General features: G+C 38.6%; 2 protein-coding genes across 2 annotated transcripts in view; one reads left to right on the top strand and one right to left on the bottom strand.

Annotated features, from left to right (window-relative positions):
* Nucleotides 1-10516, top strand: part of WDR19 (WD repeat domain 19) — a 47480-nt gene extending 36964 nt beyond the window's left edge. Inside the window, exons 29-35 of the mRNA XM_019472308.1 lie at nucleotides 1341-1437; nucleotides 3539-3663; nucleotides 4307-4388; nucleotides 5032-5182; nucleotides 7586-7709; nucleotides 9555-9631; nucleotides 10385-10516. Of these exons, the coding sequence (XP_019327853.1) occupies nucleotides 1341-1437; nucleotides 3539-3663; nucleotides 4307-4388; nucleotides 5032-5182; nucleotides 7586-7709; nucleotides 9555-9631; nucleotides 10385-10499 (771 nt within the window). The 3' untranslated portion in view covers nucleotides 10500-10516. The remainder of the gene's footprint in view (nucleotides 1-1340; nucleotides 1438-3538; nucleotides 3664-4306; nucleotides 4389-5031; nucleotides 5183-7585; nucleotides 7710-9554; nucleotides 9632-10384) is intronic.
* A 27-nt stretch (nucleotides 10517-10543) lies between these two features.
* RFC1 (replication factor C subunit 1) overlaps nucleotides 10544-12512 on the bottom strand; it is a 39256-nt gene continuing 37287 nt past the window's right edge. The window contains exon 25 of the mRNA XM_009280172.2: nucleotides 10544-12485. Coding sequence (XP_009278447.1) covers nucleotides 12390-12485 — 96 coding nt within the window. The 3' untranslated portion in view covers nucleotides 10544-12389. The remainder of the gene's footprint in view (nucleotides 12486-12512) is intronic.

The following is a 12512-nucleotide window of genomic DNA, read 5'->3' as shown; positions in this document are numbered from 1 at the left end:
CTGCTTTTTTTTGCTATGTTTTTGAGACTTGCATACAAAACCCACACAGTATTCCAGAGAACAGCACAACACTGATTAATACAGTTTTTTTTTAAAGAAACTTTTATTCCATTTTAACATAAAATACACATGGTCAGTGTTTGTTTTTTATTAATAATATTGCAGAATTAGTTGGTTTGGGTTTTTTACTAAGCTGTCTATAAAGCTACCAGTGATTTTCCTGATTTGTCTATATTTAAGTTGGAACCATACCATTATAGACAATATTTCAGCTTAATTTTTACTTGATTTACTAGTTCAAAGATAAATTGTTGTCTACAGACTTTACTTTTTATTGATTCCATTTTAGAAATCACTGCTAAAGATATAGAAGAGTGGCCCTAGCCCAGGTTTTTTCACACTTAATAGTTCCTTTTCATCATAAGCAAGGTCATTTTATTTCATATTTTGTATTTTAGCTGTATTTTTAGGAATGACCTCTTTTGAGAATTTTCTCAAAATCCTTATGAAAGACCAGTTCTCTTTTTTCTCTTGTTGATTTTTTTTTTTAACTAGTCTGCTAGAAATTTGAGTACACTTAAAAAACTAGAACTCATGTTTGTTTTCTTCAATACTACCATCTTGTTTTTTAAAGTTTTGTTTTAAAATTATTTCACTAATTTTCTTGATGTTGAATTAAGCTGTTGGATTGCCAGTTCTTGGGTGAACTCTCTGCTACCTTTGCCATTCTTGAATTCTGTAATATATCAACAGTATGTAGTATAGCAAATTATAAATCTTATGCATTTTGTTAGCTGATTGTCCCCTTAATTTTCAATTCTTTTAGCTGTCTTGGATGTCTACCATCAGGTCCCAGAACAGTACACTCTTTAATGGCCAGGTTTTGTCATCCTTATCCACACTAAGCAATGTTTGCATCTAGATCTGTAACACGCTTTAAGCATTTCTAGCAAGATTTCGATTTCTGAAAGGAGTCCTTTGGTTCTTTTCTGACGCCATAAATGCCTACACGTCTGAAGTTGTTGGGTTTCCACCTGTACAACTCTCTAGGTGCCTAACGGTCTGCGGCTTTCTGTGCCCATGTTAACAGGGCTTGGCAACTAACTGCCACAACTCAGTCAGGGTCCTCAACGTGGGTGTTTATCTGACTGTCCTAAGGGCCAAAACTTACAGGGGAACGTAGCATAGCTAAAGCATGTTGGTACGAAGAGCTCTTCATGAAACAAGCCAGCTTGTCCGCTTTCTTTGAAGAGTGTGGTGGTGGGATGGGCAGGGAAAGAAAGGGAATACAGCAGTACGTATTCAGTTAGTATTAATTGCTTTTGTGTGATTTAATTAAGGATGCCAAGTACCTATTCCGCTTATACATGGCACTAAAGCAATACAGAGAAGCTGCCAGAACTGCTATAATAATTGCCAGAGAGGAGCAGTGTTCAGGTAAGTCTGTTTTCTCGGATATGACAGCATCTTGGACGCTACATCCTTGCAGCACTTAGGGTACCGTTATTTATATACTTAGAAAAGACATGTATCAGTGCTTTTAATTATATTCAAGTTTAAGTTTGAATCTGAAGTAGACTTTGTGAAAAAGTTGGGACTCATACCTGTATATTAAATATTGGAAAAAAGAAAATTGTGGAAAATACCTGCATTCCTTATTACATTCAAGTAAACACAGTGATTAAGATTTCCTGCAACTTTACTTTTCTGTATATCACAGATCTTAGAATTGCAGTTTCTACATGCAGTTTCCGACTTCGATACTGATCCTTTAGTCTTTGCACGTGATGTTTTTCAGTGGGAGATGTGCACAGGAGATGATTTCTGTTGAAGGATCAGACACCTGCTTACTGAAGCCTTGTTTTCCCCTGTAATAGGCAGCTGAAATCAGAAATAGAAAAAAGTAATAAGAAGGGACAGGGCTAGAAGCAAAATAGCTATCATCGCCTCCATTATTCGTGCTCCTCTGTAGCCATGGCAACGGCCCTACCATAACACTGCTTGCTTTTCATTTCAAGTTAAGAAAAATATCTATAAAGGAAAAATAGCAGCCTCGGGAACAGCCCAGGCAAATTAGTATTTATGGACTGCTCCTCAGCATTGGCCTAAGGAGTGGAAAAACTCTTAAACCCTTGGCAAGCATGATCTCCCAATTCATCGTAGCAGTGAATAAGGCATTTGTGCTAATTATGTAAGCAGGAAATGTGAAGGCTCAAGGGTTTAAATATTTACTAGCTTCTCTGAATCTGAAAACTTATATCTAAAATGCAGTATCCCATGCTGTATTTCACATTCCCTAATAGTATAGATGTGTTCTGCAACAGTGTAATAATAAGCACAATATTTTTCTCATTAAAATCACCGATCTTGTAGTAACTGTTTCCTCCGCAGAGGCACAGTTTTAGATTGTCCCCCTCTTCCTTCAGGAGATTTCTGTGAGTTTGAGTCTGAAGTTTACACCAGTATAGTTTATTCTTTCCTTAAAAGTCAAACCGTTTGGTATTTGCCTTTGGGTATGCCATTTTATGTGCAATTTTCTTTTAAGTTGTTTTTTTATGTAATCACATGATTTTAAGACTGATCCTATTATACTGAGAGTCAGTAACACAGCATGAAAATTTAGTGTTGTTTTCCAGCAGCTATTTCTGGAGTGATATTTAGCTGCCTCACACAAATTCCATGGGTTGATTCAATTGTAGCGTGTAACAACATATAACAAATTGCTCTATAGAGTAAATACATTTGCTGATAGAGAAAGAGAGAGAGAGAGGAAAAAACTTTGCTGAAATAACTGAATCTGAAATTTCCTCTAAATGCCTCCAACTGCAAAGAGTATGACTTCCTTATACTCTAATAATGAAAAAAAAACCCAAAACCAAAAAAACAAAGCAAGAACGAACAACTAGCTAAGAGTAGACTAACCATACTAAGCACTGGTTGTTTTCAGCTACACTGATAATTTAATGAAATCCTGTGGTTTCTGGACAATCCTTGATAGTAACCTTGAAGCAGTATAATCTAGTGAATTAACATCCAAATTTTAATTATCTCTCTGAAAGGTTTTGGGTTGGTTTGGTTGCAGAGGCAAGGAGTTGCCAAAGCAAATGATAAAGTAAAAGTATGTTAAATTAACACTTAAACAACAGCTTTCGAATGTCTGACACTGAAGAACAAAAAGAGGTGACATCTCTAAATGCTCTAAAAATACCTTTTCTCCTCTTTATTGTGGGAGCAATGTATTGGATACAGCATCTTCCATTTTGAAAGTTTCATTATATGAAATTGTCATCCACATATGTATTTTGTTACTGTTTAGGTGACTTCTCCCAGTGTAATTTTTTTTTCTTATTTAACTCCCTGGCTGATACTGTTTAGGATACTGTGACAAGCAACTGCTTGTGACTTTCCAAAGAAATTGTCATGCAAATGTTTTGCTCTGAGAATCAACATAACTTCCTGTTCAGCTTCCGTATATGTCATTAGTAAAGAAATTGTTATGAAAAATTAAATTTATTATTCAGTGTTGTTTGTTTTTAAGGAAACTACCGAAATGCACATGATGTTCTTTTCAGTATGTATTCAGAGTTAAAGACCCAGAAGATTAAAATTCCTTCTGAGATGGCTACAACCCTTATGATTCTACACAGCTATATTTTAGTGAAGGTAATGAATTAAGAAACTGCATCTATGCATAAATTGCACAGTCTCTGATTTATTGAACTGTACATATGGATGCTCTGTATACATAAATTACTTTGTCATATAAGTTGTATCAGAGAAGCCAAGTGCATGCTAACAAGGACAATCCATACCTTTTGGTTGTTTCTGCCTCTTGGATTAGCATATTCTTTTTTAAATGCTGAATAATTAAAAACCTACATCTGGCCTCCTGTATTTCTTTTGCATTCATACTTACCAATATGTTATGCTGCTAGTACAATTATTAATTACTATGCATAAGCAGATCGCTGCTTTTCTGTGAATGAAATTAAGCAGGGGGACTCAAATGATTTCTAGTAGTTAACCCACGGCCCATCAGGATATCCATCCAGCCTACGGCCAGCTTCTGGCCTTCCTCTCTACCACCAGTGAGGCAAGAGCAGGCAAACAGTGGGCTGAAGGCCAGAAAGACTGTTCTGGGAAAGAGCCTCTATAGAGTCTCTGGTCCTTTCTCTAGCGCATAATACACCTCTGCCTAGTTTCGTGAAAGAGCGGTGCAGCTCCCAGAAGGATGAACGCCAAGAGCAGGCTGCAGGAATTGCTCTCTAAAGGCTGCAGTTAATTTGATATGTTTGTTGTGTTCCAGACTCACGTGAAACGTGGTGATCACATGAAGGGAGCACGAATGCTTATACGTGTAGCCAACAACATCAGCAAGTTCCCATCACGTAAGTGCTGACAGCATAGAAGAGCATGCTGTGCTCTACAGGACAATTCATTAATCATTTCATTAGAAGGTACATTCTCTTCCTGTGATTCGATGGTGCACACGACAAAGTGTAAATACATGGTGTGCTCTGCCGTCCTCCGCAGCACAGCTCTTTGATACATGGCCTCCAGGATGGGTTCCTCACCAGCCGTTTAATCTGTCCTCACCCACCGTAACTGCAGTACTGAGCTGCCTGAACCACACACAAAGTCTCAGGATCGTATGTAATGAACTGATTGGTTCTGTGCCTTTATCACAAAATTTTAATCAGTCTTCTTTTGAAAATACTTCTTGGGTACCTGGAAAATATAGACTAAAATGTAGACTTTAGACAGTGCAGACCAGATTTGGGAGAAATGGCTAGAATCAAAACATTCCTGCTGCCATGCTGCGCTTCAGAAATGCAAGGCAGTGAGAGGCGAAACCATGATTTTCTTGTATATGGTTACAGGAATTGCACAAATTGTGCAACTGTGTACCATGAGGAAGAAGAAAAATACTGTCATTTTTCATCGGTACCTTTTTAGCCATATTAGCTCAAAGGCTTTCAACGTTAATATTTGTGAATAAATATTTGACATCATTGTTTCATTCTCTTACAGACATTGTGCCAATTTTGACTTCAGCTGTAATCGAGTGTCATAGAGCAGGATTGAAGAACTCAGCCTTCAGTTTTGCTGCTATGTTGATGAGACCTGAGTATCGTAATAAAATAGATCTTAAATACAAAAAGAAAATTGAAGCAATGGTCAGGTGAGCAGTGTTAATCTGTACTTTCAAATGTACACAATATCAAGGCTTTATTTGTAATGTTATTTTTGCTCATAAAGCCTATGGGCGTTATCCTGTTTTCATATAATTTCACTGTCTCAAATTTGGAAGGCTAAGAACTATTTCCCCCCTTCTCTGAAAAATAAAGGCCCTTCTGTTCCCTTGGGTGCGATAAACCTTAAATGCAATCTGCATGTAAAATGCTTCCTAACTGGCAGTAACATTTTCCGTCTTGTCCATACAGACCTAAGTGCAGCCATACAGCTTTAGTTGTTCTCTAGTTAGGAATGTACATGTAAACTGTTAGCTACTACAGCATCAGCAGTATGCTCTTCTGTGATTTAGACTACTGAGTAAATGGCTAAAATAAAAAAGAATGGAAGGGCAAATAAAATAGATTAATTCAATTCTTGACATTTTCTTCCTTATCTGAAGTTCTGTTTTGACAGATCCTAGCCTGTATTTTCTGCCAGAGGAGGAAGCGTAGGTGAGCATATAAGAGCAGGGCAAGCATATGTAATGCTTTTCTTATTTATTCTACTAGGCTGTAACCATTTTGAGGCTCGGGGACTTGCTGAGCCCCTATGAGTGTTTTAGGTATTTATTAAGTCTCTAAGCTCTCCATGAGCTCATCCAATCTCTCTCCTTGAAGCCACGTCAATTTTTAGCAACAGATGACTCCTGTGACAAGAAGTTCCATTGTATCAAGACTGGTCCCTAGCTGGTTTAATGTGATGCCTCGTAGTTTTCCTCCTGGGAGAGATCTAGCCTTTTCTGTGTCACTTACGATTTCATAGACCTCTTATTTTTTTCCATTTCCCCTCTATCAGTCATATTTTTTCAGGACCTGAAGTGTCTCACCTTACATAGCTATTCCTTTATGGATACTGATCCTTATGGCCTTTCTCCGACACTCTTTTACAACCTTTTTGGAGGAGGCAGGACCAAAACTACACACAGTCTTTAAGACGCGGGCAACCCATGGATTTATGCAGTAGCAGAATGAGTCTCTGTTCCAGCCTACTTGATTTTCTTTGACTGTTTTTACTGAAGTGTCTCACCTTACATAGCTATTCCTTTATGGATACTGATCCTTATGGCCTTTCTCCGACACTCTTTTACAACCTTTTTGGAGGAGGCAGGACCAAAACTACACACAGTCTTTAAGACGCGGGCAACCCATGGATTTATGCAGTAGCAGAATGAGTCTCTGTTCCAGCCTACTTGATTTTCTTTGACTGTTTTTAAAGTGAGCTGATGTTTTCATAGCATGTATAGACCTTGTTCCTAAGCAACAGCAGTTCAGTGTCCACCATCTTGTATGTGGAAACTTTTTTCCAATGGGCCTTGCTTTGGCTTCCCCCCTGTGTCATCACATTATTTTCACTTATATTTTATGAGCATGCAGCACAGCAGTAGGTTACCACAGATGTGTACTGTGAGAACCGTGCTGTTTAGTATCTTTTAACCATTTTTTTTAAAGTCATGCAAAGTGCTTCCCTATTGCCTGCTTGTTAATATTTCTAGAACATTCCGGTAAGCTTCTAAAATATGACATCAATGTTAAAAGCCATGTTGATGCATTCCTAATCTATCATGTTTATCCATACCTCAGATTTCTTAAGTGGAGACAAAGGAACAGGCCATTGCGAGGGAAACAAACATGCCCAGGCTAATAAAATGAGAAATTAGGCTTGCTGCAAAGCATCAAGGTAACTAAGGAAGGCATCTAGTTGTCTCCAAGGTTACTAGGTTAAACATTAGAAAAGCTGTATCCTCTTCATTGGAAAATATGCTAAAAGTGAATCGAAGCTCTTCATCTGTAAATGTTCCACAGAAGATTAAACGTTAAGGTCACGTAAGAAATCTGAAAAAAGGCCTCCTCCCGCCCCCTCCCCCCAGCCCAGGTGCTGTGATGCCTGGGTCAGGACCATCATCCTGAGACACCTGGATGAAAACAAGCCTGTGAAAGGCAGAGTTACAAGCTGTACGGTCCTATCTGGATGCCGGTTTTGCATCTTGTTACTTCAATTCTTTGTGGCCGCTCCTGTCACAGAAAAATGCTGAAATAGAGAAACCACAACTTTATATTCTATACATATAGACTATGAATTTGGAAAGATTTCAGTGTTATGATCTGTTATAGCTTTAAAAAAGGTTGTATTGTTTCAAATTAGATTGGAAAATAACCTGTTTCTGAGTTTACATAATTATGATGAAGCTTGGTCGATAGTTAAAAGGAATTATCTGGTAGAATATAAAATAGCAACTGGAAGCCATGCAAATAAGGAAAACCACTTGCTAAATATCAAAGGCATTGTAAAACATCTTTGTTGAAGTTCAGAGCCCTTGAGGTTTTTATTCACATTTGTATCTTACTTCTAGACGTCCAGACACAACAGAGGCAGAGGAGCCGACAACAGCCTGTCCCTATTGTGCATTCCAGCTCCCAGAGTGCGAGCTCTTGTGTCCTGGCTGCAAGAACAATCTCCCGTACTGTATTGCGACTGTGAGTGTCTGTGGTGGTGTCTGCAGTGTGAGAATGAACACAAAGCTTTTCTTTCCTTCTAAAAATAAGTTCATCTGAACATCTTTGGTTTGCTAGTAGATTCAAGCTAGATGTTTTTGTGGGTGAGTCTGCTGGGTTTTTTTCCAAGCTGTTACCAAAACAGTAAAAGCCATTCTTGTTGTCTGTCTTAACTATCATAGAGCGGCCTTAGTTGCCACCTACAAGTTGCAGGCACTTAAGGGCGACAGTAAAATCATGAAGTGGTTCTGGAAGACTTCAGCTTCCTGAGAAGGCAGGGCGTGCACCAGGACCCCCCTGAACACCCAGCAGACACGTGTTCGGTGCAGTTGGTGCACTTGGGAGAACACAGGCAGGATTGTGCGGCTGGAGCTGGTGCCTTCCCAGCCCAACCCTTTGCTCAGCTGCTCCAGTGCTCAGAGCAATAATGGTAGAGAGAGAGGTCCCCCTTTCTTCTTCCATGTGCAGGAGCTTGTGGAGGGCACAGCTCTCCTCCCCGAAACTCCAGGCTGCCAAGACTTCAAATAAAAAAAAAAAAACACCACTCTTCAAAAATCTGTTATTGGAGAACGCCCAGCATGTTACAGAACTTTTAGGCACTCTAAGGTTAAGTAATAGTTCAGCCAGTGACCTCAGCATTTCTTACATTACTGATCCTTACAGAAATGAGGAACTCTAACATTTTTGTTTCAGGATACTTTAGAGTGTACTGAAAGGGTATGGATGGGGTACATTTCCCAGTGGAAGAGCCACGCAGCCCACTGTTACCAGCATCAGTACAAAATCTTTATACTGAGGTTAGCTACAGTACAACTAACGCTTTATTTTTATTAGGTTCAAGTGATTAGTCATGCTAGAATTACAGAAAAATCAAAATTTACTTGAGCAGGAATCAAATGTCAGAGTTAACATTCTTTATTAAAACTAAAGAATTAAATCTTACAAAAAAATATTACTAGCAATTATCTATTTTTTTCCTCTATTGGTGGAGCAGAGTAAGACGACTGGTACCTTGTAGAAGTGTTATCTTAAGGAAGAAAACCAAGGCTTTTAAATAGAGCTTTACGAGCCAAACATAATGTACATACTCATGTATATTTCACATTATTTATTTAGGCTCCGTCTTGGTTATAGTTCATTTACATCACAGGTATTTGTAACATCATTTTGAATGCAGCGTTTTCAAATATCTTATGAGAGTCGGTGTCAAAACAGTCTGCTGTTGCATATCATATTAGAGCATAAATCTCTCAATATAGTTCAAGGCGCTGTTGCATTTTTATAGTATTGAAAAGGTACATATGAATTCTTTCTATCAAAAGCAAATTAGTAAACCATACCAAAACAGAGGAAATCACTTCTGTGTAAAGAGGCGAGTGCCTGGCAGTACGCTCACAAACTTGACAGCATTGAATGCGACCTCCTGGGCTCAGGTGATGTGGCTTTGGGGGCATTTTTTGCATGTCACATGCCACACCAGAAATCCCAGTAGATCTGCGTACAGCTCTAGACACAGACCTACAGATAACATTCTAGAATTGCCAAACTGAAAGAGTTTTAAAAGTTGTAATTCTTAGATTTCTTTTTTCAAAAGAGGAATGCAAATTATAATGAAAGCACTGCATCTCACAGGGAGCTCCTTTTCTAGTTACAGAATTTATACAGTAATCAAACTACAGTAACACCATTACAGTTTTGGGTTTTTAATTCCTCAAGATCTCTAGAACGCAGTTGCCGAGACTTTTTCACAATAATAGGTACAAAAGTAAATGCCCGGTGTACTAGGACAGCACATGCCATTTAATTACTTGTGGCTTTTGCGTGCAGGGTCGACATATGGTACGAGATGACTGGACAGTCTGCCCACACTGTGACTTTCCTGCCCTCTATTCAGAATTCAAGAAGTAAGTTGGTATTTTTTTTCTGTTGCAGGATTCCAGTATTGTTTGTATTTTAGCAAAGTGTTTCATGTGGTAGGGGGAGGGTGGTTTGTATTTTAGCAAAGTGTTTCATGTGGTACTAAAAAACATGTAACAGCTGCAGGGGGAGAGAGGAAGAGGAATCCCCCTTACTTGGTAGTTTCATCTAACATACTCACAGAACATCGCTTCAAAGTCGACCAAAAACTACGATAAAGAAAGAACTCGGCCAGAGATGCAGGGCTCCAACAATAGGAGCAATGAAGATGGATGGGGGGCTTGTGTAAGTTCTGTGAACATCAGCACAGCAAGCAGTCACCAAAACAAAACACCCACATTAGCGGGTACTAAGGCAGCAATAATCTCGTCCCCAGTAAGTCCCCAGTAATCGTCTGTCCAAGAATGGGACTGGATAGCTCTGTTCAGATGTCAGGAACTGTGAGGCAGTAAAAACTTCATGTTACAGCCCAAGCTCTTTTGTCTATGTTTTAATTGCCAAATTTTCCTCGTGTCTGTGCGAACAGCAGCAGCAGCATTCCTGTTGTGATGTTAGTTCTCAAACGGCAAAAAACAAACCAACCAACCTTTGCTCCGCCTAGACAGAAGCAGCTGTTGCTCTGGCCTGTATTTGTTACACAGCATAGGTCAGAACGTCGCTCTATGCTTTCTGCCTCAGGCCCAGCTGTTCCTTTGAAAATGTTAGTTATCATTTGACCAGTCACCCTTCTTTTAAAACAGCATGTTACAGACTGAAAACACATGTCCAATGTGTTCTGAAAGGATTAACATTGTTCATCTTAAGAAAATAAACGATTGCACACAGTACCTCAAACCAGAAGATGAGGACCAATAAATTCAGGTATGTGCTAGAGCCTGCATTTTTTTTTTTTTACTTAACAGGGCTCATTCTGGAGGACACAGGGAGTTTTTCCCAGCAAGGGAAATAATGTTCAAGAATCTAACTTACAGGCTGGGTGTATGCCTCAGATAACTAAGGCACAGCTGTGTCACCCATTTGCCCTCAGGCATGCAAACACCAGTAGGTTTTGCTACTGCAAGTAACATGGTGGTTAAATCATTCCAGTTGTGAGGCTTTAAACCAGTTTTACCTCTATGATCACATTATCCTCTGCAACGTGTTCTGGTTTGGAATATGTTCCTGAACGCCAGTTATGCTTTAGTAGCACAGAGAACAGCTTGAAGATCTCGGCATCATCAAATCCTTCTACAGATCTACCAACAGCTATTTAAGTGTAGGAAGAGAGAGATACGCTAACTGGAAAGAGCAGATCTAAAATGCAGGTTACATGATCTTAACTTCTGTGTTTAACAGAATATATCACAGGATAACAGCAGCATAGTATTGGCTTGAAATACTCATATTTCAAAGAGCGAGACCGCTGCTCTGTCTATACCACCCACTTAGATCCAAGACTTCGGTTTTGTTAGGGGAATGGTAACTGAAAATGAGTTAACAAAGCTCCTCGGTAATTTTGACATTTGAAGGCAGATTTACTAGTGCAGATAAGTTATGTGAAAACTTTGACCTATAGGTCAAAGTAATGTACAAGTGATATTATAAAATTATATATACCACAATAACCTTATTTTTGTTAATTTTTTTTTTTTCCAGTCTGAGAAAACGTTGTAGTTTGCTATCACAGTCTTTATAGCTTGAGACATGACTAACTGCCTCTGTTTATTTTCAGAACTGCATGTGTTGTCTGGCAAGCAGCAAGGAAAGCTCTATCGCTACATTACCCATCTTTTCCCCACTAGGATTTAATAACAACTGTGTCATTTCTATTTTGTGATAGCCTGTAAATACTTAGCTTTTGATAAATTTTGTACTTTGATTTATTATAGTAATAAAACTGATTGATAATTATTCTTACCAAGCAGAGTTTGCATTTTATCTGCACCAAAGACAAACCAAGGGCCATTCTGTGTTAAGCGAGTGGCAAAAAAAAAAAAAAAAAAACAACAACAAACCACAAACCAACCCTAGCGTTCTCTTTTCACCATCAGTTCTGAACTTTTATGACTATTCTCTATTACCCATTTCTTACTCTTTAAGTATTCCTTTCTGGTTTTCATTAAAGATACAACTCATAAGCACAGGCTCCTCAAGTTTTGGAACTAAATCCCTTACTGCTTTTCTGTGTCTTTAACTGAGCAAAAGGGAAGTTGTAGGAAAAGAATAACCACATCCCATACATGCAGGAAAGCCAGAAAACCCTGCAAGAAAAGAGAGGGAGAGGGACAGAACACTCCATGAACTTAACCAAAATTTTAAAAGACTCCCGTGGAAGACTTTATTGTAATTTTATACACTGCTTAATTTCTATAATGTACAAATATGCAATTCAGGGTTTTTGGGGGGGTGCATTGTGTACTATTTACAAGAGTTCACCACATAGTATCAGGGGATTTATTTAAAAAAAAATAAAAATAGAAGAGTGGAGTCCTAGGAAGACTTCGCGTAAATGCCAGGTAACTAAGCATCACATGTTCATGCACCCCAGTGTTTGTTGTACAAGGATATTTATAGCTTGTAACGTTGTAGCACATTAAGAGTAAGTACGGCACTGCATAGTGAGAGAGTACAGTAGCTACATCACCTCTATAAGAGGAGCATTTTCAATGCACTGGTTCTACCTTCCCAGCTCCATCACTGGATCCGTTTCACATTCCTGCCAGAAGTTACATAAGCAAAGCTGCATCCAGAGCAAGATTTTATTGTTTAATGTCTTGTTTTCTCTTTTCTTTTCCCCTCTTTTTTTGTTGTTTCTTCATTTTTCTCTCTTTTTGGCAGCTTAGAAGACTTCGCCTTTTTTTGCTACAAACAGAATATACAGACAGTTTA

The sequence above is a fragment of the Aptenodytes forsteri genome, unplaced genomic scaffold, assembly GCF_000699145.1.
Source record: "Aptenodytes forsteri isolate BGI_AS27 unplaced genomic scaffold, ASM69914v1 Scaffold35, whole genome shotgun sequence".
NCBI classification, from domain to species: Eukaryota; Metazoa; Chordata; class Aves; order Sphenisciformes; family Spheniscidae; genus Aptenodytes; species Aptenodytes forsteri.
Note: the sequence above shows the minus strand (reverse complement) of the source record. Positions and strands in the feature narration are given on the sequence as shown.